Below are 25,170 nucleotides of genomic sequence, written 5' to 3'. Positions count from 1 at the left end.
GAGATTTACTGAGGAGAGTTTGAGGCCTAATTACAAAGCCTTATCAACTAATAATGCAATCAGTGGGCCACTGGCACAGCGATAGTGTTCTCTGCCACAGTCAATAAGATCTGGATTAGATTAGTCCACAGGGTTAAGAGGGAATGCTGATGAAGGGCAACTAGTCATCTGGCTACCTAGGAGGCATCTTTTATGGGGTCAGAAGAAGGTCCCTACCCTTTCTTCCTCTGCAGAATAATAGGAAATTCTCTTAAGCAGTGTAAGACACGTTGTTCTCTTAGAAGTAGCACAGTTGCCTTTCACCAGTGTTTGCTTGAAACCCAGGGAGTAATTGAACCAGATCTCCTGCCTTATTGTAGTGGATACCAGCTTTATGTTGTAGAGCTGAAACCTATTTCCCTGGATTAGGAACAGAAAGGGTCTGAACAAAGTGCTGAGTATTCTCAGGAATAAATCGGGTTTTTGTCAGGAGAATGCAATTATGTGATGGATTATGGTGAAAATACAGTAAGATTCAGGTCAGTCTCGCAAGAATAAGTACTCAGACCCAAAAGAAAATATGTTCCTGGTATTTCATTTTGTTTTGTTTTTATAGAAGGGTGCTTATCCATCCCTTCTTTCAACAAATATGTTACTTTTATTTTCATTTGAAAAAAAACTGATTCAAGAACAGCTTTTTTCATTTGTATAATTTTTAGTAAAAATAAACTATCAAGTGTGTGTGTAGAAACACTTCTCTGCTTTAGTCAAGGATTTGGAAAATAAGGTGCTTTTTGTTAAAAGGCAGAAATTTTATATATTTCCTTTTCTCCCAAATCTACAGCATTTTTGTTTGTTGTTTTGTTTTGTTTCAGAAATGATGTAGTCTCATTAATATCCTAAACATCAGCATGAGAAAGTCACTTATTTGCTTAAGGCCTATTGGCTTCCATGGACTTACATGTGAGTTTAACTTAAGCTCATGCTCAGATGCTTTACTGAATCCTGATAGTCTGTAGTTTGCATTTTTTTTTGCCTAATTATGATTTCATGCATGTGTACACATATGTGTACAAAAAGCAAATAAAAAATAAACAAAGTGAAATGGTTTCCTGAAAAAAAAATCCTGAATATTTCATACCATAATGGGATTTAGGAACACACATACAACATTTAAGTTCTGCTTACATCCTCAGACCCCTTTACTGAACTGCTACATGATGCTTTAAATGCCTTTAGGTTTTCATTGTAGCATCTGCCTGAGTTTTGTTGTTGCTGACCAGTTTGCTGCCTAATCTCTAGGGCAAGCTCAAAATAGGATGCTGGGACAAGACCTGTAGGATTAGGTATATGTGCACATCTGTCACCTCTTACAGACAATAGCTCTGAGTTTAGATTTCCCACAACAGACTTTTATTATATCCACATGTTGCAAGTTTTGGAGTACAGGTTTGATCAAGCCCACATCCTCTGTATCTTTGCAAAGAGGTATAAAACTATAAGGCTTTTTAATTGTACTGAATTATTTCCTCTCATTCTGTTCCGGTTCATATTGTACAAAATCCCTACTTACTGGGTTCTCTCCTTCCAGTGATTAGTGGACATTTCATAAGGAGGGAAACAGCAGTCTCCACCTCTTTCCTACCATATTCTTGTAATAAATCAAATGTTCGATATCTTTCAGACAGCTTTTTAAAAAAGGCTATGGGTCAATGATGAAATATATAGGCCTCTTAAAAATTTAATTTGGCCCAAATTCTCATATCTATCACTGATCAGAAAGGAGGCTGTTGTATAGCAGAGATTAGAAAAGAAATTCTGCACTAAATTCTCCAGATTTATGTGTACTTTCAGTTTTTCAAAGAACCAGACTAGCTGTGCTATTCCAAAGGGAGAATCAGACTTAATGTCTATACTTCGAGTTTTCCAATGGACTGCACGCAGGCACATCTGTGCCCTCATGCAGAGCTCTATTGACTTCAGCAGGGATCCACAGAGACGCAGTATGACTTGCAGCTGCTGTACAATGGCACTGCTAGCTAAGCTTAATCATTAGATTCTGGTCGATGAGTTATTTCATGTACCTACAAAGACATAGTTAAGATAGACCCGGATAGAGAAATGAATATCCATTGAAATGCAAATCTCTTGATAAAAAAGGTTTTGATAACTTATACTACCTTGCTAATCCTAATGCACCTGCCTTTTCAGTGCCCAAGATGAATTCTTTTTACAAATTTTATCTTTTTGTCCCAGAATGATACTTCTGAATTGAAGGTACTGATTTAAACAGAGGTGATTGTACCTTCTTTAATGTTCCCATTCATTCTTAGATTTTTTGACAAATGCAGGAATAATCAAATATAAAGGTGTGATTCTAGAATATTATGATTCCAGAGATAAATTCGATAGAAAATGGATTTTCTATATATCCAATGCTCTCTTCATAAACCTGATGATAAGCCCTTTCAGAGTCAGAAAGCAACTTTCTTGCTGCAACTTTTACGGGCCTAGGAAGATGTTAATTCATGTTTGGTACTTCCTCAACCCAGGGTTCACTGGTAGCTGAATATCTGGCAGAAAACAGGTATTCTGGGGAGTGATCACTATTTTGAATGTACGTGAGTAGATCAAGTAGTGGTCATGGCAAGTCTGCCACATTTGCTGCATTGATGACATCATGTTCATACTTCTGTAAAAAGTTATTAGGTTTATTATTATTTATTTATTTATTTATTTATTATTTTATTTACATTATTTCATTCATTATATATTAATTATTTATTAATTATTTATTGTCATTATTATTTATTTATTGTTTATTTATTAGTTATTAGGTTTATTATTTATTTATTTATTTATTTATTTATTTATTTTTGTGAAAAAACATATTAAGTATATGATATCAATCGCTCATTAAAAAATGTTATACAGGCAAACAAAACAAAAGAAATAGGGTGACAGAGATCTCTTTCTGACTGGTTTGCCTACACTGTCAAGTACTGCTATCCAGCAATCTGAATTTGTTGGGAGAAGCTAGGGAGTTTGTTTAATTTGCTTGGACTTTGGTATAGATATGAGGTGTAAGACCACATCAGTCACTAGATCAGGAATTTCAGGGTGTCCTAAAAATGAAACCATGTTGTTTTACTATTATACATACCTTTTAACCAAATGACCAAAATATGTGTCTTCTGCAGAACATCCAGTTGTTATGTAAGTCACAGCACAGTACTGTGTGCTGTAATTGCAGTTTACAGTAATGTTAGTCATAGAGTCATGACACAGGCCTCAGGAAACAAGCCGCAAACTGTCCTGGGTGTTCATCAGCATCTGAACTCAGTGATGACAAAGCATAGACTCAGCACTACACAAAGTGACAAAGTGAGTTCTGCAAAGTGCTGTGGTAAAGACCACAGAGGGAATGCCTGAAATCCCCCCAGCACTACATGCTGAAGTTGTTCAGCTGCTGTTCAGCTGCTTCAGACACATGCGGTGTGTATTTGTAGCATTATTGACAAGAATTAAAGTTCCTTGAACAATGGATAATGATATTTGAAGGCAACTTTCTGTAACTTTTGAATGAATAACATTTTGATTCTGGATCATGGTTATAGCACAATCATAATTTTTGCCATGTATTGAGACATTTATCCTAGAGGATTAATTTGAGTGTATATCTTAGAAGTGAAAACTAATCATTTCTTTTTATCAGAAAAGAGTTCAAAGTATTAATTGAATGGATGTGAAATTGCTTTTACAGCCTAATATGTGTAACATTTCTTTTATTTTGCTACAGTCCTTTGAATAAATTTCCCTCCTCTGATAAGTGAAAAATGATTTAACTATCAGGTGATGTCCAAACTCATCCATCAAAATTCAGCAGTTTAGCAGTACCATGGGCTTCTTCCTTTAATAAATTATTTCTGTATAAATTGTTGGTTGTATTTAATGATAGCAATACCTCAGAAGGAACCCGTATCTCCATAATGAAATGCTATGTTGTTGAGCATTGCTTAGCAAAGGAGCCAGTTTAATTAATTTCTAAGCAGTTTATAAAATAATTATTTATTTATAATTTAATTCTCTTGACTTTTTCTTTTCTTAATGTGGCCCATGTTTTAATTTAGAAACCTCAATTACCTCTTTCACAAACTGCTTCTGAACTCAGAATCCAAGTTTTTGCCACCTGATGGCAAGCAGAGGGTCCAGAAGCGACTCATCTAACTATTTTGAAAAATACTGAATTAGGAATACTAGACAGATTTAGTAAAGCACATGCAAAGATTTAGGATGATACAAAGTGGGTGACAATCATCAGCCTGCTCCCTGTAGAAGAAAGGAGGTTTAGTTACATAGAGAAACTAAATATAGATAGGGAGGCTCTACATCACTTTGCCTCATCTATTATATTTGTCTTCATACCTATGGGAACAAAAAAATGCCGCTACAGTTCTTGTTTTCATCACTTAACACCAAATTAGACCCACTATCAGTGAGCTATCTTAATCTGCAAATCATTTTGACAGTAATGATTTAATTAACCTATGTTCAGAGGCATGCATCAATCTCATACATTTTCATTTTGGTTTTAGCAGTTATAGCATAGTTTTGTTATAATGTGTCTTGAGGTTACAGGAAGTAAAAATTGTGTCGCCTCCAGGGGGATTTCTTAAGAATTTAAATTTAAAAAAAAAAAAAAAAGAAAAAGAAAAAAAAAATCATGAAATTAATGTCTTTTTTTTTTTTCTTTGAAGAAGAAGAAGAAGAAGAAATAAAAGGCAGCCCATTTTAGAGAAACACATAGGCTAGCTGAAGCACTGAGGAAGTAAAGCTATGTGTTGACCCTGAAATGACCATGGCAGGGATAAAACATGGAAGTGTTTGAGAACAGATCTCCCAAGTGTAAGATCAGGGGGTCTATAATCCCATCTGCTCTTGCAGCTAGAGATGTGGGGGATATTGGGTTGTCTTATATGCCTGATATCAAAGAAGGTGGTCACACATGGAGCTCAACGCTACTTGGTCCTTTAGTCAGCACCATGTTAAAGGGCCTGAGATTCCTCCCTGAGTGCTCCCATGGACTGCTTCCAGCCCAGCCCAAGCTCAGGTTTGTGCCCACTTAGCAACGAAGGCTGATGATTCCTTCCTCAAGCACTGGCCTGTGGTCATGCTTGATGTTTCTTAAATATAAGAAGCAAAGTCATGGTTTGTTACGCTCTTCACACCAGAAGTGAAAATTGTTGCTTTCTCACTTGCTGAGTGGTCTTGTCCTTCCAGAGAGGAAACTTCCCCTTTCAGGGGGAACGTGCCCTGGCACACATCACAGCCACTGCTGCACTGGGTAGCTGCCAACTTGGCCTGAAATAACTGTATTGCCAATACTGATAGGCATTTAACTGGTGCAAATCCATTTTTCACAGAAACTGCATTTCTGTTAAAGCTACCTTAAAGGAATAAATTAAAGAAGTGCCTCTTTACCACATGAAATTCCAACAAACTCCAAACTCCTGAAATATTCTTTAATTTGTGCACTCGTGTTTAGGGAGGAACAACACAAGACTCCTAAAATATTTTTTTCAGACTTTCTGAGAACTCTGGTAGACCTCATACACATCTTTTTTTTTTTTTTTTTTTTTTTTTTTTTAAATTCTGCATTCAAAATAAAGCACAGTTATTTTCCCAAGCTTCCTTTATTTTCCTTTTATTTAGACATAAAGACTAACATACCCCTGTAGTGAAAGCACAGTGAAGGGGGCTCAGCATTGTGTTATGGTCCCAGTCCTCTAAACTGGGAGATGTAAGAAAAGCATTTCTAGAGCTTTGTGCAGGAGTACCTTATTAATCTTTTTTTTTTCTTATTTTTTTTCTTTTTAACTGAACACAGTATTTTGATCTTTTGCTAAAATATATCAATCCTTTGAAAATAAAAGGTCTCTTGATGCCTAACACCTTGATGAAGAACAGATGACAAGTAACAGATTTTATCTATGAAGAGACATTTTGGGTTACTTTGGTTTATGCTTTAGCTCTGCCTCTTGTTCCTGTTGACCTAGACATTCTCTTTTGGGAAAGTTCAACATTAATAATCAGGAGGATTGATGATGTTTAAACACGATAAAGGTATTTAAAATTTCATAGCATCCAGGTGGCAGAACTGCAAACAGATTCTCTGCTTGTGTTAAGGCGCTTGACTACATGAGATCTATGCTGTTCTATACCGAGAAAGATTTTTGACCCTGGGGAATGGATTTGTGAGTCTCAGCAAATTACTGTCTTTAGTGTCCTAATTGATTCCATCTATAGTTTTACACCCTTTCCTTTTTTCTTCCTCTTTCCTTTGTAGTCAGAGCTACCTTCAAACTGCAAGTGACGTGCCTGGGGGTCACAACCTGGATCCCTCTGCAAACTACAATTCCCCAAAGTTTCGCTCAAGGAATCAGAGCTATATGAGAGCAGTGAGCACACTCAGTCAGGCCAGCTGTGTTAGTCAGGTGGGAAATTCTTGTTACAACTTTTCTTATGGGTTAATCACAGATGCAAGTGTTGTTACAAGTGGATGGGATTTGTTTGTTTGTTTGTTTGTTCATTTTAACTAATATCAAACTGAGGATGTGAATTGTCAAAGTAATTCAGTTCTAAAGAATTTTACCTTTGTTCACAATTTAAAGAAAAATATTGAATGCTAGAAGCACAGGGACACCGTAACAGACAATATTTTTCTTTTTTTTTTTTTTTATTTCCAGAAAAAAATGTAAGTACTGGTATTTTTATTTTCAGTCTATATTAAATATTTAAACGTTAAGAAGGTTCAGATCAAGCACAGGGTAGCAAACTCTACAATAGTTATCCTCTGGAAAGATGTATTCTTATTCAGAAAATGTGGGTTGCAAGCTTAAGATATCTCTGAAATCAATCCCTTCACTCTTCTCGAGTGAAAGAATCCCTTCACTCTTCTCGAGTGAAAGAGTCCCATCAACTATTCTGTGTACAGGAACATCTGAAAAGAGCCATTTTTACATCCTGCGGGTTTTATATTTGTTATTTAGTACTAAGTCATGTTGAATCAGGCCTGAAGAACAAACAGCCTTATGAAGTATGTGTATATTCTGTTTAACAGAGGACTTTACACAAAATTTCCAACATTTCTAATGTTCATTTGTCATAACACTTTTTCCCTGTGTTGCTTCATGACATCAGGACCCTCCTCTCTTCTCAGACGTGTACTTTATTTTCCTTTGAGCATTCAGTGGGGCACCTAAGGATATAGTAGCTAATTATATGCAATGCTTATGATTTAAAAAAAAAAAATCTTCTTAAGCATTTTGTATTCATTCACATTCAATTTGTACTGCGTGGCTATTCAGGCCTGGATTCAGCTCATCTAACTTGAGGCTTTTAACTGAGGCAACAACTAGCACTTCCTCTGTAGTTAATGGAGTGAAAGAGTTTCTTCCAGGATGATGCACACCCTAAGTGAGCTGAGAGCCCTCTGGAAGTGCTTGTCGGTCTTCACTGACTGTAGAGCGTTTGTCAGGCATACTACTTGCCTGACAAATGCCCCTCAGTCAAGTTCCTTTATTTTTGTGGGACAAATCTAACTATAATCTTGTATAGCACACATCAGAATTAGAAACAGACAGTCATTTTCCAAAGCTTTTATTATTTTTCATAAGCTTCCTTGTGAAATCTGTCCCCAGCATTTTCGTGCCTTGGTTTTCATTACGCTGGCTTGCTTATTTTCCATTTTCATTACTGTGTTTTTGAGAACATTTGTAAAGAAATAGATCCTGCATACAAAGCATTCAAAGCAAGTGCTGTTGGCTGTCAAAGATAATGCTATAATATGGAACTAGCCTAACACCTTCTGCCTTTTTGACCATCTCTATGCATGGAAATGTTCACTGAGCTATCCTTAATGACCAACTGGTTTCAGCAGTGGTTCAAATTCTTCATTCCAATGCACATTACCTGCAAAGATGTCCACAATAGAGTTCATTTGCAGTTAGATTGCTCAATTGGCCAGATTAATTAAGTCCTGCTGGATATAATTCCTTACTTTCAGTCTTCAATAATCCACATAATTTCATTTCAACCACATACTTTCTACCTCACTTTCCAGTTGTTTCCAGATCAGTAATAACTGCATTTGGTAGATACTATATGAAGTAAATGTATTAAAATAATACATTCTGAACCTTTGCTGTCTCCTGTTATTTTTCTATGATACCATCACCTTCCTGTCCCATCTACATAATACTGGTTTGTATGATTTTTGATATTTTTAATGTCTTTTTTTCATGAGATGCTTTTTTTTTCACTCTTTACCAAAGATCCAGTCAAGAAAGATGCTGGATTCCATAGTTTATATTTCTAATTTAAGTTCTAAAACTTTTATTTTTCTACTGTCAGTGACCTTAGTTTGAAAGAAGTGGTTAGGACTTACTGTATTTATGGACTACATTACCATAAATTTCCTGATCAATGATATATGCAAAATATTTCTGAGTAAGATTTCTTTTTAAATATTTTTGAGATTGCATTAATCTATTTAACTTTATTAGAAGCAAATTTTATGAAGAGTAATGTAATTCCTTTCTGAGAAGATTTAGTAGCCAAAGTGTCTTACATGAAATTAAAATATCATGATGATAATATAATTCATTATCATCAGAAGTTCTGTATGAAATTTCCATTTACTTAATCAAAATCCTAAAACATTTGAAACATTTGCACTAACTCTATTTACATAATGAATAATGTGCTAGGAACAGTAATAATGAAAAATGCACTTAGCACCCATATAGGAAAAGTAAAATCAACTGGATGCGCTGTTTAGTGGCACTACTAATTTCACTTGGTATTTATACTGATCCTGATTTCTGGCACTCTCTTTTTAAAGAATTTTTATCAGGAGCAGTTATCAGGAGGTCATGTATTTGTCTGTCCAGTGTTTAAATGCTTCCTATCTGGTTTTGGATAAAGATAATTTTGAATTATGTTTATTACAGATAGTCAGGACTGACCTGTTAAAAATGGTCTAGGTAGAATTTAGGCACTCATTTCACAACTGCAATTCAGTTTCCTGCAAAGACATTCCCTAATCCAAGCCAGCCTGTATAAACACTCTTAATCACAAAAGCTTCTTCAAAATGTACAGTTTTGTCTCACGCCCAACCTGCAGGGTCAGCAGGTAGACATTGGCTTCTGTCCAAGCCCTGAGAGGAGCTGGAGAGTGGTGCTGAAACCTCCCAAAGGGACAACCTGGTAGGTGGTGTCACAGCACATCTAGTGTGCTCTGACAGGCAGCAAACATGGTGGTGGAAGTGTCAGACTTAAAATAATGTTGCTGAAGGAAAGGCAGAAGTAGTGGCGGAACCTCATTTTTTACACAGTAGTAGAATGGCTCACAGTTAACCAAGAAATAAAGGTTTAGTGTAGGACACTTCTCACCTGAAGGTGGTCCAAGTGTTACTTTCTCATCTGACCACTTTTCACACTATTTCAAAGAATAGTTATTCTTTCACATGCTTCACTGAGCACAACTTTAGATGCAATACCTCTCAAACCTTTCAGAAGCATCACCTCCTTTGAACTCTCAGGGCCAAGTATGAGATACTTCCCTGAGCTCTTTTGTAATGAGATGAAGAAAACAAACAGCTGCACAGGTTGAATGTCCACACAAGTCCTAACCTTGTTGATTAGTGAGGAGCCCAAGCAATCCACCCTCACCTTTTGGGGACTAATATTAGTGTAAATAATTTATGTTCTCTGGTGCAGGCAGAACATGTATTTCTGCACATAGTGACCTCAGATTGGTTGGCTACCACTAAATCATGTATTTATAATCTTCTGAATAGGCCAAAAATATTAACTGTACAATTAATTATATGGCATGTGTAATGTACTTACTATATACATAAAAACAGCTGATGTAAGTTTAAAAAAAAAATGTGAATGTGATCAGAAGGGATTACTAAATTTTAACTATTTGCTAAAACAGTTCTTCATCAATGTACAGGTGTCCATTTGAGATGTTGAGGCCGTGATGATCACAAAAAAAAGCAAGTCAAAAATCAAATGCATTGTTGTTGTTTATTCAGATGAGTGAAGCAGAGGTTAATGGGCAATTTGAATCGGTGTGTGAATCAGTGTTTAGTGAAGTTGAAGCTCAGGCAATGGATGCCCTTGACCTCCCTGGATGTTTCCGAACAAGAAGCCACAGTTACTTGCGTGCCATTCAGGCAGGCTATTCCCAAGATGATGAATGTATACCTGCGATGGCATCTTCCAACATCACCTCAACAATCAGGTCAACCACAGGTAAGCAAATCTACACTGATCCTTCCACTGTTCTGCATGTGACAATGTGTAGTCTTGTTTTGTAAAAGGATGTTTGACAGTGGAAACAATTTCCTGTGCAGTGATAATATCTGATAAAAGTATTCTTAGGTTTTTAATACTAAGAATACATTGTGGCTGCAGCTCCTTCTGAGGAGAATACGGTATACGTAATATAATAGAGATGGATTTCAGCATAGCCATAATTTGACCTCTCTTTCCTCTGCATTCAGGTTTTCAATCACAAATAGTATAATTTAGGTATTGATATCTATCAACAAATCTAAGTGGGATCAATTGCAAGGACTTTAATTTAGGTTCTTAAAGTACCAAAAGAAAATGAAAGAATATTGTAAATATTTGGTCTGAACACTTTCAGGCAATTAACTTAACAAGAAATTAATTGCTTACTTTAGAAAAGGCATAACCAGTTGCATCAATATACTGAATCATGAACACTGGCAATCTTCATGGTTTTGCTATTAAGTATATAGTGAAGTTAAAGGACATAGTGAGGGTGAAGGACAAGTAGAGAGCTTGTGGGTAAGAATGGTGGACTGGTATGGGAGACACAGTGGTCAGGGTCTACTACAGGTCTCCAGATCAGGAGGAGGAAGTCAATGAGACCTTCTACGAGCAGCTGCTAGTAGACTCATGATAACAAGTGCTGGTCCTCATGGGGGATTTCAATTACCCAGACATCTGCTGGGTAAGCAGCTCAGCCAGACACGAGCAGTCCAAACGCTTCCTACAATGCGTTGAGGACAATTTTCTGACGCAGGTGGTGGAGGAGCCAATGAGGCGGGTGGTTCTCCTGGACCTCGTTCTTACCAACAGGGATGGCTTTGTTAGGGATGTGAAGGTTGGGGGCAGCTTGGGATGCAGCGACCATGAGATGGAACTAGGCAAAGGAAGTAAGGCTAAAAGCAGGATTGCTACCCTGGACTTTCGAAGAGCCAACTTCGACCTCTTCCAGGACCTGCTTGGGAGTATCTCACGGGATAGGCTGCTAGAAGGCAAGGGTGCTTGTGAGAGCTGGGCTACGTTTAAGCAGCACTTCTTCCATGCTCAGGATCAGTGCATCCCGAAGAATACGAAATCAGGGAAGGGGGACAGGAAACCCGCTTGATGAGCAAGGAGCTCATCAATAAGATCAAAAGGAAGAGAAAGGTCTATGAAATGTGGAAAAAGGGCCTGTCCTCTTGGGAGGATTATAGATGTGTTGTCAGGGCATGCAGGGACGCGACGAGGAAGGCTAAAGCCCACTTAGAGATGAGGCTTGCAAAAGAGATAAAGGATAATAAGAAGGGTTTTTTCAAGTACATAAACAGCAAGAGAAAGACTAGGGATAATGTGGGTCCCTTGCTGAATGAGGGGGGTGTTCTGGTCACGGGAGACACTGAGAAGGCAGAGATACTGAACGCTTTCTTTGCTTCAGTCTTTGCTTCAAGAACACTCCCCCGGGACTCCTTGCCCCTGGCAACAGGACAAAGGGTCTGGGAAATGGAGGGCTCCCCCCTGGTGGATTTGGGAGTGGTTTGGGAGCATCTGAGTGGGCTCAACGCACACAAATCCATGGGTCCCAATGGGATGCATCCACGTGTGCTAAGGGAGGTGGCAGATATGATTGCCGAGCCTCTCTCTTTGAAAGGTCTTGGAGAATGGGTGAGGTGCCTGAAGACTGGAGGATAGCCAATGTCACTCCGGTCTTTAAGAAGGGCAGGAAGGAGGATCCGGGAAACTACAGGCCAGTCAGTCTCACCTCTGTCCCTGGAAAGGTATTGGAGCAGCTTGTTCTGGATGCTATCTCCAAGCAATTGGAAGAGAAGAAGGTGTGGGATAGATGAGAGGACATCAAGGCGGGTTGAGAACTGGCTGACTGGCTCAGCTCAGAGGGTAGTGATCGGAGAAGCAGAGTCTGGCTGGAGGCCTGTGACTAGCGGTGTTCCCCAGGGGTCGGTGCTGGGTCTGGTCTTGTTCAACATCTTCATTGACAACCTTGATGAGGGAATAGTGTCTGCCCTCAGCAAGTACACCAATGACACAAAGCTGGGAGGAGTGACTGACATGCCAGAAGGCTGTGCTGCCATTCAGCGAGACCTGGACCAGTTAGAGAGATGGACAGGAAGAAACCAAATGAGATTTAATAAGAGCAAGTGTAGAGTCCTGCACCTGGGAAGGAACAACCCGAAGTATCAGTACAGGCTGGGGGACGACCTGCTGGAGAGGAGCTCTGAGGAGAAGGACCTGGGGGTCCTGGTGGACGACAGGTTGACCATGAGCCAGCACTGTGCCCTCGTGGCCAAGATGGCTAATGGGATCCTGGCGTGCATTAAAAGGAGAGTAGCCAGCAGGTCAAGGGAGGTGATCCTCCCCCTCTGCTCTGCCCTGGTCAGGCCTCACCTGGAGTACTGTGTCCAGTTCTGGGCTCCCCGGTACAAAAAAGACAGGGATCTCCTGGAAAGAGTCCAGCGGAGGGCCACAAAGATGGTACGGGGCCTGGAGCATCTTCCCTATGAAGAAAGGCTGAGAGACCTGGGTCTGTTCAGCCTGGAGAAGACTGAGAGGGGATCTCCTCAGTGTATATAAATATCTGAGGGGTAGGGGACAGCAGGATGTAGCCAACCTCTTCTCAGTGGTTTGTGGGGATAGGACAAGGGGCAATGGCTGCAAGTTAGAGCACAGGAAGTTCCGCACTGACATGTGAAAGAACTTCTTCACGGTGAGGGTGACGGAGCATTGGAACAGGCTGCCTAGGGAGGTTGTGGATTTTCCTTCTCTGGAGATATTCAAGGCCTGTCTGGATGCCTGCCTGGGCAGCCTGCTCTGAGGAACCTGCTTTGGCAGGGGGGTTGGAGCCAATGATCTTTCGAGGTCCCTTCCAACCCCTACAGTTCTGTGATTCTGTGATTCTGTAATTCTGTCATTCTGTGATTCTGTATATATATTATATACTCATCAATAACCATCAGCATTCATTGTTTTACCAGTCATTTTTAGGATCTTTTAACATTCTTGTAGCAGCTTTCCTTTAGTTGCTTAGCAAATATGATATCTTTATTCATTTTAGAATATCAATATGATAGAGAACTTAGAATTAAAGTACTGGTAGATAAAAGATAGTACAGATAGCAGTGAAATACCTAAAATGAAATCTATTAACAAATACATATAATACATATTCCTTGCTAAGTGATCCAAACTTACTTTTATGTATGTTACCAAATATCTTAGTATCAGTTCCTAATTATGGTACTGTCCTTGCCACATACATTGCAGTGCAAGCTGTCCATCTACAGAAGGTAAAAACATAGCTCAAAATGTATCATGCAAAAATGTTTTTTAAATTATTTGCTTGGCACACGTGCTGTATAACACACCAGGGGATCTTAAAAAAGGAATTAAACCCAGGCTGAATAACAGAAGTTTTCCATAACTATTCCATAAGTAGTATAAAATATTTTATCTTTAGGATAAAGATAGTATTTTAATTCCTGCATATAACTTTGCGTAAAATCAGGAGCTATGGATTGCTGTGACAAACTTTTAAGGATGTTTCTATCCCTTGCTTAATAGAAATGCTGTCATGATATAAAATGAGATTTTACTGCCCCCTCAGAGATTAATGTTTCATCTTTGTCATATGGTACTGTGTGATTATCATGTAGAGACCTTCTAAGGCAAGGGACAGTACTAAATATCTGTTTTGGTATCTGACTCCAGGTACTGAATTGGAACACTTTCAGATTTTTTTGGCTACCAAGTTAATTGGTTTTCACCTAAGCTGTCTTGAGTTTATATGCTAGATGAACCCCAAATTCTCATCTGACAGAAAATTATTTTCTCTGGAGTAACAAAACCAAATAATAGAATATGTTCGGGAAAATAAGTAGATTAGGCAATAAATGTGTTTGCATCCCAGTGTTTTCATACTTACAAAAAATGTTTTGCATTGATTTGCAGTCTGCTGGCTAAATAATGAGGTTTTGAAAACTCTAACCTTCATTTCACTCATGGCTTCTGTCTCATCTCAGGAATGATTTATCAGATATATTTTCTTGCCCAAATATGTAATCTTTCTTCTTTGATGTGGTGAGGTGATATTGGCACTGAGGAGAAAAAAAGATTTATTTATTAAAAAAAAAAAAAAAAGGATTTGAGATGTATTCCCAAGCCAAAACTGTTTTTCAAAGCCTGGACTGTATATCTGAGTGTGGTTTTGTATTCAAATTATTATCTCTCTGCCACTGTCCTTAGCTTTATATAAGATAAATATTTGAATTAGAAATATTTAACTGATTTACAAGAAGAGTAAGGGTTATGTGATTCACTATTAATTGAAAATTTCAGTTGCCAAGTAAGTTCTTGTTTATAAAACCCTAGGGGTAAAGTCTTCAATATTTCTCTCTTCAGCTCTTGTAGCATCAGAAGGAGATGCTTCATTTCCTATTATTACTATAATTCAAAATTCTTACTTCTTCACCCCTCTCTGAAAATTGTAAAAGAAGCAGTTGTCTCAAATATGAAAATGGTATTGGCAGATATTTAACATTTATACGGACTTCCTTCAAGTAAATGTCAAAAAAGGTCAAAGTTTTGCATCAGCCTTCAATTCCAATTCAGCTTTTGAATTCTTAGGAAAATTGCATTGCATTAATTCCTTTTCAGCTTCTGATGTTACAAACTCTTCTTGGCAAAGAAACTAAAGCAATTTCTTAGAAAATTAACAGGCATTGCAATTTAATTATTCCTTGAAATTTTAGTAATATAGGTCATGACTGCGTCTTATCGATGTTGTAAAGCAATCCAGTCATAATATGCAGGCTTAGTTAAAAAATAATTAATGTAACTAAAAATGTAAATCTAAAATAAAAATGTTAACATTTGATCTATGAATTCAATTATAAAACTAAAATATGTATTTATATCACACATTTTCTTAAAATCTCCTTAAATGCATGTACAGCTAGCAAAAGGTAGGAAGGTTGCAACCATAATGAACATTATGTGGGACATTGCTAATGGACTCTGCTAAGAGGGCTTACTAATAGATGGAAAAAGATTTACCAGTAGCTCTTCTTAAGTGCATACAACTTTACAGAGAAAGTCAGGTGGTTCATCTGTACTATCCATGGTTCTAATGAACACATAACTTTTGCACAGACCCATATAGTTGAGTTATGTGTGGAACCAGGCTTTCCATCTCTGATGAAGACTATGTGACAAGGTATAGGGCACTAACTACCTGTTGTCTGAGGTGTAAATGAATGAGACAAGTGCCAATATAATGAAGGCAGCCAGCATTGTGGGCATGCTGGAAGTTGGACCAGACTCAGTGTGACCCCCTGCTAAGTCTCATCGTATTTCTCTTTGGTTAGGACGTTTCTATCCATCCTGTTTCATTTTGTAAAGAGATAATGAACCCAGTAAAAAATACTTCCATGTTAAAAGCCCTGAATGATGGAGTATCCTTTCTGTCTCTAAACTGTATCCAGTTGCAGCTGCCAGATGCACAGCTGAGAAAATACAGCTCCAGCTGCGTCTGCCTCCCACCTCGTCCCTCCATCACAGACAACATGTAATTTCCTGAATGAGAAGTCACAAAGTGCAGTAGTCATCCTAACTACTACCGCCTTACATCTTGCTCTTGCAAGCAATGCTTCACTTTTCAGGAGCGCATAAAATCTGGGTTGCATTTCCAGGCAATACCAGCTCAGTTCCCTGCTGTGCAGGTATATCTGGATGTATTATGCATTTCTCTGTCAGCATGGAAGGTAATGTCTGGCTAGTGCAGCAGGATGCTGAAGGCAGGGGCACAAGCTACCTGTGGTAGCAGAGCTGGATCACCAGCTGGGTGCAGAGTGGGTGCTGGCTGTGTAACCCTGTTGAGAAACAGCCTGCTAGCTGGGAGCAGTGCCACAGAGCACTTCATCCCACTTGCAATACCTGTCTCAGTGAAAAGGAATTCAAATACCCTTGTACAGCATGGATTGTATTTTGAAACCATAGCTGACAAGGAGATGTGGAAGATCAAAATGGAAACAACTCTCTGGTTGTTTCCACTTTGCCTGAAAAGGTCACCTTATTTATGTTACACACCCTATATGTAGATAGAGTCCTGTATAAGATATCCTCTTTAAATCATAGAATATTTCAGGATGTTTACTCTGTTTTTCCTGTTGATATTGCTTGGTTTTGCCATGAAGGCAGAAGTACTGAGTTGGAATGACATTGGAGCTAGCAGTTAAGATCTTCTGTAGCAAAGCAGAAGAACATGTTGAGAGAGTAATTTAGAATTCACACCTCTGGCCATCCAGGTGGACATCCCAAACCCCAGGTCATTGTAGATTCAAATGTGAGGGACGTGCTCACTTTCTCCTGGTGGCATTTTCATTTTATTGAGACAGACACTGTGGCTCTAGTCTGCTCCTCAGGACATTCTCCTGTCAGGTGGGATATCTGCTCAGTGAATATTGCTTTTATAGGCGAAATAAAACAGCTTAAACAGAAGAGACTGTACATATTCCTGCATATTCTTTATGCAGGAATTGAAGTACTCTACTCAGGTAGGAACTAGTTCTTCCAGCAAAAGGAACTGACTGTGTGGCCTAAGTTAAGTTCTTTAGCTTTAAGGTAAATGCATAAAAGGGAGCATCAATATCAGTTTCTTAAAACTAGTTCATATTTTCATGTAATCCGAGTTATTTGGCAACAACAAAGAGTGTTTTTTGATGAGTGATTTAATAACAAAATAAAAAATAAAAACCTCCACCTATCTATGGACTTCAACACAATGGGGATTAGCTCATTGCACATAAAGAAATCCTGAATTTATTCTCCTAATGTTAAGTATCAGTCCAAGATTACTTCTTCTCCAGCTTCAGGGATTTTCAGAGAGAAATTTTAAAGACTTCTAATTTCAGGGAATATAGTTACTATAGGGCCCTAAGCGGCCCTAATTTGTCAGTACACTCTATTTCAAGCACTTACCTAATTTCTCTAGAAAATGTAGCATAACACAAAGCTTTTGGATCAGTTGTATAAGCACACCCTTTCAGACAATTCACACTGGGTAGCTCTACTAAACTTGTGCTTACTGAAGAGATGATACTGAAAAGGATCAGAAATATGGAATTGTCTTTTGTGCATTTTACTTTACTCAGCCAGTAGGACTCTATTTGGCAATGAGTAAATGTTAGAGGATTCCACATTCACTGAACTATTGAGCACTAATTCCAAAACCAATTAATTCAAACAAGGTCACATTGCATGAGGGAGTTTTCAATTACAGCTCATACTGTTGCTCAGAATGCCTGAGGAATTGCAGGTTTCCTTTCTCCTGGCTTAAAACTATTTTCAGCTTTCCATTTTTGAAGGGGCTATGCAGGGTGAATTTTTATAGTGCATGTTTGATATTGAGCCAGAAAATGTACATTGTCACTAAAGAGATTGCATAGTCACGTACCTACAAACATGAGAGCATGAGAATATAGTAATTCATCTGGAGGTCATACTGTTTCATTGAACAGTCACCCCTACAGAATCCAAAAGGACCAATTCCCTGGTTGCTATCTGAACACTAATGACAATAGTTTTAGATGTGTGTTTGCTTGGTTGGTTCAAAGATATGAGGACAGGCAAGCATAGGCAATGGTGAAGTCATGGAGCTGCTACATATGGAGCCACTTTATAGAGTCCAGCAAAGGGCCATGAACATGGTGAAGGGACTGGAGCATCTGTCCTGTAAAGAAAGGCTGAGAACTGGGACTGTTCAGCTCCGGGGGCATCTTGTCAATATATTTTAGTATCTGAAGACAAAGTGTAAAGAAGGTAGAAACAGTCCCCTTCCAGTGTTGTCTAGTGACAGGGCAAGAGCCAATAGAAGCAAACTGAAACACAGGAAGCTCCATTTGACCATTAGAATCATAGAATCATAGAATCATAGAATATCCTGAGTTGGAAGGGACCCTTAAGGATCATCAAGTCCAACTCTTGACACCGCACAGGTCTACCCAAAAGTTCAGACCATGTGACTAAGTGCACAGTCCAATCTCTTCTTAAATTCAGACAGGCTCAGTGCAGTGACCACTTCCCTGGGGAGCCTGTTCCAGTGTGCAACCACCCTCTCTGTGAAGAACCCCCTCCTGACGTCAAGCCTAAATTTCCCCTGCCTCAGCTTAACCCCGTTCCCGCGGGTACTGTCACTGGTGTTAATGGAGAAAAGGTCTCCTGCCTCTCGACTCCCCCTTACGAGGAAGTTGTAGACTGTGATGAGGTCTCCCCTCAGCCTCCTCTTCTCCAGGCTGAACAGGCCCAGTGACCTCAGCTGTTCTTCGTATGTCTTCCCCTCCAGGCCTTTCACCATCTTCGTAGCCCTCCTCTGGACACTCTCCAACAGTTTCATGTCCTTTTTATACTGTGGTGCCCAGAACTGCACACAGTACTCGAGGTGAGGCCGCACCAGCGCAGAAACACCTTTTAGGTGTTATGTTTAGGAAACACCTTTTTTACTCTGAGGTTGACCAAACCCTGGGACAGGTTGCCCAGAGGTTGTGGAGTCTCCCTCTTTGAAGATCTTCAAAGGCCACCTGGACGTGGTCCTGGTCACCCTGCTCTGGGTTTCCCTGTTTGAGCAGGGGTTGGCCAGACGACCTCCAGAGGTCTCTTCCATCCTCAACTGGTCTATGATTCTATGGCACACTGATTTTGACAATGCAGTGCTGATTTACTGCAGTGCTGCTGTGGTCATACTACTCCATCCTCAAGTGCTATCCATATATATTCAAGATCCGAAAAATGCACTCTTCAGTTCCTAAAAGAAAAATGCTTTATGATCTATAAATTCATGATTTTTTAAAAATTTTCTCAAGAATTAGATACTTCATTAAGGTGGCTGTTTAGATCTTCTTAACCCAATGAACTCTCTAGGAAAACGTAGCCAAATGGGAGAAAACATACGCACAAATACACAGTTTCTGTTTTCTCTATACTGAGAACAGAAATAAATGCTATATCTTAGGGGTTATTATCGGTAACCATTGCTAAGTGATAGCTTGCAGTAGTGTCCTCAACAAGTATATTTAAAATTGCACAAAATCTTAAGTCCAAATAAGATATAGAAGGCTGTTTTCTCAATTATTATTTGCCTATTGACTTTGCTTAATTACTGTTAGGGCCCTATGGAATTATCTGGCACTCTAATTCTCTGCAGGAAACCTACCATATATCTGTGGGAGCACTTGAGGATCCTGAGTTAAGACTTTGATGCTGTGCCAACTTATGTGCTTATACTGTGAGGATAAATCTTATACTAACAAAGAATGAGCCCAGTTCTACACTTGGATATGCACACATCATTTTCATTGCTCTGGGTGTATCTGGGGGGAATAATTAGTCTTTAATTCTTTTAAATATATTGAAGTTCTGATGCTACGCTGACAGTGTTGCTTTATAGCAGCTCTACATCACGAAAGATGCCCAGGGAGTCGCTGGGATGAAGGTGACACAAGTCCTTTGGTTTGGGGAATTCAACAGGGGATGGCCAAGGGGTCACTGCAACTGTTTGTAACTCTGGGATTCCCTGAGATTGGACGAAGGCTGTGCTAATCAGAACTGCCTGGCCTCTTCAGGTTGATGAGGCATGAAAACAGTTGGAGCAGTAGCCAGCAGCTTTTTATAATTTTCATTCAAAGATTAAAAAAAAAAAAAAAAAAAAAAAAGTCCCTGCCTTGCATCTATGGTTAGTTTAAAAAATATGTAATGACTGTCTTTCTCTTGCTCCTGCTGTTCTGTGCTTGACATAATTCCTCCATAACTTATTAGATTTGCCAGACAGCTGGTTTTTCTTTTATTAAAAAGGACACACATGCCCTCTTTCCTGGCTGAATTTGGTTTCAAAGCTGTCTGTGAGATGAGTTTTCACAGTTTCCTCAGCTTCATTTTCTGAGTGATATAAGAAAAAAAAAAAAAAAAAAAAAAAAAAAAAAAAAAAAAAAAAAAGAGTGGGTAAGAAAGTAAAAAAACAAAAATCATGCAAAGAATGCTCAGGTATTTGAAGCCTTCCTGACATGATAGAAACTAACAGTGGCAGGGGTAAATCTCAGCCCAGATATTTAGCCTGATACTGGCAGGAGGCTTTGTCCTCAGGTGTGTCTGTGCAGCTGGGAGAAGTTTGCAGGGTCAGTAAGCCTTCACCAGCTGAAACTGGTGCTGAATACTGCTTCTTTTCAGTTGTAGTAAAAAGGAAGGCAGGATCCTTCTTCTGGCGGCAATTCTCCTTCTGCATTCCTCAGTGAATGAATAAAAGCCCTCTAATGAGCCTTCTCAGAAGCTCTGCGTATATTCAGTCCTGGGTTCTGCTGAAGGCGTGTATGTCAGGAGCCAGAATGTGCACTGGAATTAGCATGCTTTAAGTGCTGGGTATGGAGAGGTCTTTTTGAGTTCTGACATTTGAATTTTTACTTGCTTGTGTGCAGTATTTCATCCATCGGGGGCCTTGGTCCATCAGCTAGTTTAATAACTGTATTCAGGTAGACCACACTTTGCTTGCAGGCAAACTGGCCTTAGCTTTGTTATGCTTTCAATGCAACAGGGATGTGAGCTGTGTTGTAGCTTCTTTACTGTACATACAATCGTCAAAAAAAGAAACAGTGTGCAGACAGTGGGGAATTCCTGTCCTCTGGGCCCTAGCAAAGGTACAGGGGCCTGTAAAGGCTGTGTGTGAAGTGACAGAGCTGCACTTCAAAATTATGATAAGCCCTTTTATGGCAGGGCAGGTCTTGCTTCCATAGGGTGACTTCTGCCACTAGAATGTCCATTGGATAGTAAAACTATTTCTGAAGACGTGTTATCAGACATTTAGGGAAGCAAGTTTAGGTGCTTTCACTACTATTCTGCTTTACGGTGAGGGTGTTTTGATTAGTGCTCACCACTTAAAAATGTGCTTCTCCTGAGGGATATTATTTCTAACTTGTAAAATTGCCTTTTCCAGGAGAACAGATTCCTAGTGGGCAGCTGCCACTCAAATCCTTCTTAGTAACAGACAGGCATGAAGGTAGAGGCAAAGCAAGTTCTTTGCTATTTAAATTAAGTTGTATCTAGATTTGAGTGGAGAGACACAGAAGTGAAACAGAAAAACTTTTATAGTTTTTTAGTTTTACTTCCAACAAAATTCTCTGTTTCATTATTGTAAAAAAATTCTTGGGATGCTTGCATATCTCTGCCAACCCTTCAGCAACTCCCATCCTCTATTTTCATCTCCCTAAAATGGGGTTTCATGAAAGCTTCTGTTTAAGTCTTCATTTCTGTGCCAAAAATTTTGTTTAGACTTGAAGCTACCCTGGAAGGGCAATTGGTAAACCCAATGCTTTCATTAAAAGTAAAGATTCTAAAACTGGTGACATTCCCAGGGCATACCTAGACAGAATTTGCCTTTGGCCAGACAGGTTAGCTGGATGAAGGAGAATTTGGCTCCACATCAAGTCATGAAGTCATGTAAAGGTATGTACTTTAATGCAAACTAGTTGTCTGTTCCCATGACACAAAAAAAAAAAAAAAAAAAAAAAAAAAAAAAAAAGATTCAGTTCAAAGATAAGTGTCTTTTACCCATTTGGGACATCTACATGGAACCTACAAGAGAGTTGCTTCCTCCTGGACAAGCTGTTTTATGCTAGGCAGAAGAGCCTAGGACATCTAAAAAAGTATTAGGTATCTACGTTCAGCTGAGTTTGACTCAGACTGAATACAGTATAGGGACTCTATTGAGCACTAACAGAGATGTCTTACCTAATATCATGATGGTACTTCATAGAATCATAGAATATCCCGAGTTGGAAGGGACCCATAAAGATCAAGTCCAACTCCTGACACCACACAGGTCTACCCAAAAATTCAGACCATTAAGAACATAATAAAATTAAGATCATACTTAGCAACAAACTCTGTAAATGAAATGTTCCAGCACGTGGAAGGGGCAAAGCTTAGTCTCAGCATATAACCTGGTATGTAAAAACTATATACAGTGGAAACCACAGTTTAGACAAATGCCAGAGTAATCCATGCTGCTCATTACTGCTCCTCAAAGGCAACTAGAAGACATCCAAACAAGTCTGAGGAAGATATTGAGTTTGAAGTGAGTAACCTATCACTTGCCTTTCTGAGACTAAGAACACAGTACCAAGGACATATCAATGAGTCATGACTTTTTATATGCATTTCTTTTTTCTTATATTAAATACAAATGAACCATTTGGGATAGTTCTTTGTCCAGAAAAATATGTATATTTCCACTCTTAGTCTCCATCCCCCAGTAGAAAATATATATATATAATAATAATAACAAAAACATAAAATTTCATTCATAAAAATTCATCTCATCTAATACGTATATCTGAAATGTAGCTAGCTGTCAAAGGCAGTCATATTAATGCCCTATTATACTCAATGAAATGTGATTTATCTGCTTCAGGATTGGTATCTGTTATAAGTTGTTCTCTGGACGTCCCTATTTCTCCATGTTGCCTATAAAAATAGTCTACAATGATGACATAGAATGGGAGGTAAAAGTCAGCCCTATTCATATTGCATTATAGGATAAATCTAAAGATTTATCTGCTGGTCCTGCTGAAAACAAGGATAACTAGCTTAGAGAGAGCCATGCTCTGACTTACAGAGTTGAGAGCTCAAAACCCAGCAGCATCATTTGCTGCGCCTAAATATAGGACTGATAGACTGCAAGTATCTTTCTGAGCACTTTTTTCCACATTGACGCCAACTCCAAGACTATCTCAAGTAAAATGATTTCTTGGTTTGACCATTGCCTGTATTGTTACCAATCTCAAAAGTGAGCTTTGTCCAGACTTGCAGCTCTCTGTAGATTAAAAGAACAATTTAAAGGTATTAAATTCTCTTTAATTAAAATATTTTGTAATAATTTTAATTCTTTAACACAGGACCATTATCATAATGCACCGTTAAAATTATTCTACTGTGCAACACTTAAGATTAACTGAGCAAATTGTTTTTCTAGTCCTACTCAGTCTGGAATTCCTTTCTGAAAGTTAAAGAAAATTACAAACTACACACAATTACTGTGAGAATGTGAACAGAAAACACACAAACAGAAACAATGATAAGCCTACGTCTATGAGTGCATTTCAAGAGGCTGCTGGAAATTATTTGACTTGAGTGATAAGGGTATGTGGGAGGTCAAGAAAAGAGGGTTTTTTTAGTACAGAATGACAGCAATATTGGTTTGCATCTGTTCTACTGAAAAACATTTACAAAATTTCTATTGCTTTCAATGTGAAAAGAGTAACCTGGTAACAGCAGCTCTTAGCTTTTGGAGCTGTTTTTTCTCTTTGTTTCTCACTGTTTTGGTGATGTGACATGCAATCGGTATTCCAGAAAAGCCTTACATGCATTCCATAAATTAGAGTATAGTTCAAGGTAAGTTTTTCTTTCCTGCAACTGAAAAACTGAGATGATGTTCTTTAAGGCAACTTCTATATTTCAGAGGCACATAGGAACTGTTTAGAAGAGCAAAACAGCTGTCAGCACTTCGCTTTGCCATCTACAGGATGCTGGTTAGGCTATAATTTTTCGCTAATTAACTGATCTAAAATAGAACCCTTTGCAACTAGTCCATCAGCAATCCATGAGGTTTGTGTTACCCACATCTCTTTTAACTTTGGCAAAGGCTTCCAGTTTCTGACCTTGATATCTTGTTTGATTTGCATTTCTGTTTTGAGACTAACATTAATTACATTGTCAAAACAGATTTTATCGTTTACGTAACATGGGCTGCCTACAGACCTAAGTTTCCTCAATATGGAGGTAATGACTTACGCACTGAATTACTTGATTACACTAATTCCTTTTATACCTCTCTCCTCCAAGTTCTAACTGGGAGACTGCAGTGTGTTCTTAGACTCCAGCTTTTTTCCAAATTTAATGGTCACATTTCCACTTAATTGTTAGTTTCCTGTACAAAATCAGATAGATGTACAGAACTTAAGCTTAAAAGGATCTATTCTGATTATTGAGTCTAACCTAATGCACACACAGATTAATAAAAATATAGCATCCAGTAATTTTGCCTTAACCTGGTAAATTGTTACTGAGGTTATGTGTCGTATAAATGATTTCTTTTCTTCACAAGTTCTATATAGGTTCTATTTAGCAGAGACAGGTCAAAACAAAATGCTGCATAAAAATAACATTTTATATGGGGTTCATATGACTGCAGTTTCTCAGTGACACATCACTTTGAAAAGCAATTTTAAAAAAAAAAAAAAAAGTAATTTATAAGAAGCACGAACCCTGCCTGTATCAATAATACATTATGCTAAAGGTCCAAATCCTCAGTTTGTGTGAATTGGTCTGATTCCATTGACTTTCAACATCAACTTCAGCAGGACTAAACAGCATCATCTATCCCAGTGTCTAACATTGTACAATCAATTTTAAAACAATGGAAATACACAAGATTTGTGTTTAGTACTTCTGTGAAGCTTCAAAGGGACCTTGGTCCAAACCATTACTATGCAGTAGGTCCAGGAGAAGGGTTTGGAAGCTGAACTTATCATTTAGGACTGCTGAATTAAGAAATGTAATGTAATTCAGATTTGGCTAGACCCTTAAAATCAAATTCCACATAGCCTTGCTTTAACAACAAGCTCACAGAGGAGCAGATGCAATGAAGCTCCCACCTTTCCAATGAATGCAGGTAACAGAAGAGAGGAGAGATTATGTCCCAGTGCATGTCAGAGTCCTACCAGAGCCTTCATAGGGACGGAGTGGTTGGACGGAGTACATAGGTTGGATCTCACCTATGTAGGCATTTCAGAATTG

The 25,170-nt window shown here is 38.5% G+C and overlaps 1 protein-coding gene across 1 annotated transcript in view; it reads left to right on the top strand.

Annotated features, from left to right (window-relative positions):
* DLGAP2 (DLG associated protein 2) overlaps window positions 1-25,170 on the top strand; it is a gene marked incomplete at its 3' end in the record, with an annotated part of 384,604 nt that overhangs the window by 320,140 nt on the left and 39,294 nt on the right. Inside the window, exons 6-7 of the mRNA XM_084284954.1 lie at window positions 6,326-6,473; window positions 10,083-10,302. Of these exons, the coding sequence (XP_084141080.1) occupies window positions 6,326-6,473; window positions 10,083-10,302 (368 nt within the window). The remainder of the gene's footprint in view (window positions 1-6,325; window positions 6,474-10,082; window positions 10,303-25,170) is intronic.

This window comes from Netta rufina (assembly GCF_964035555.1).
Source record: "Netta rufina genome assembly, chromosome: 3".
In the NCBI taxonomy this organism is placed as follows: Eukaryota; Metazoa; Chordata; class Aves; order Anseriformes; family Anatidae; genus Netta; species Netta rufina.
This window is presented reverse-complemented; position numbering and strand designations above follow the sequence as displayed.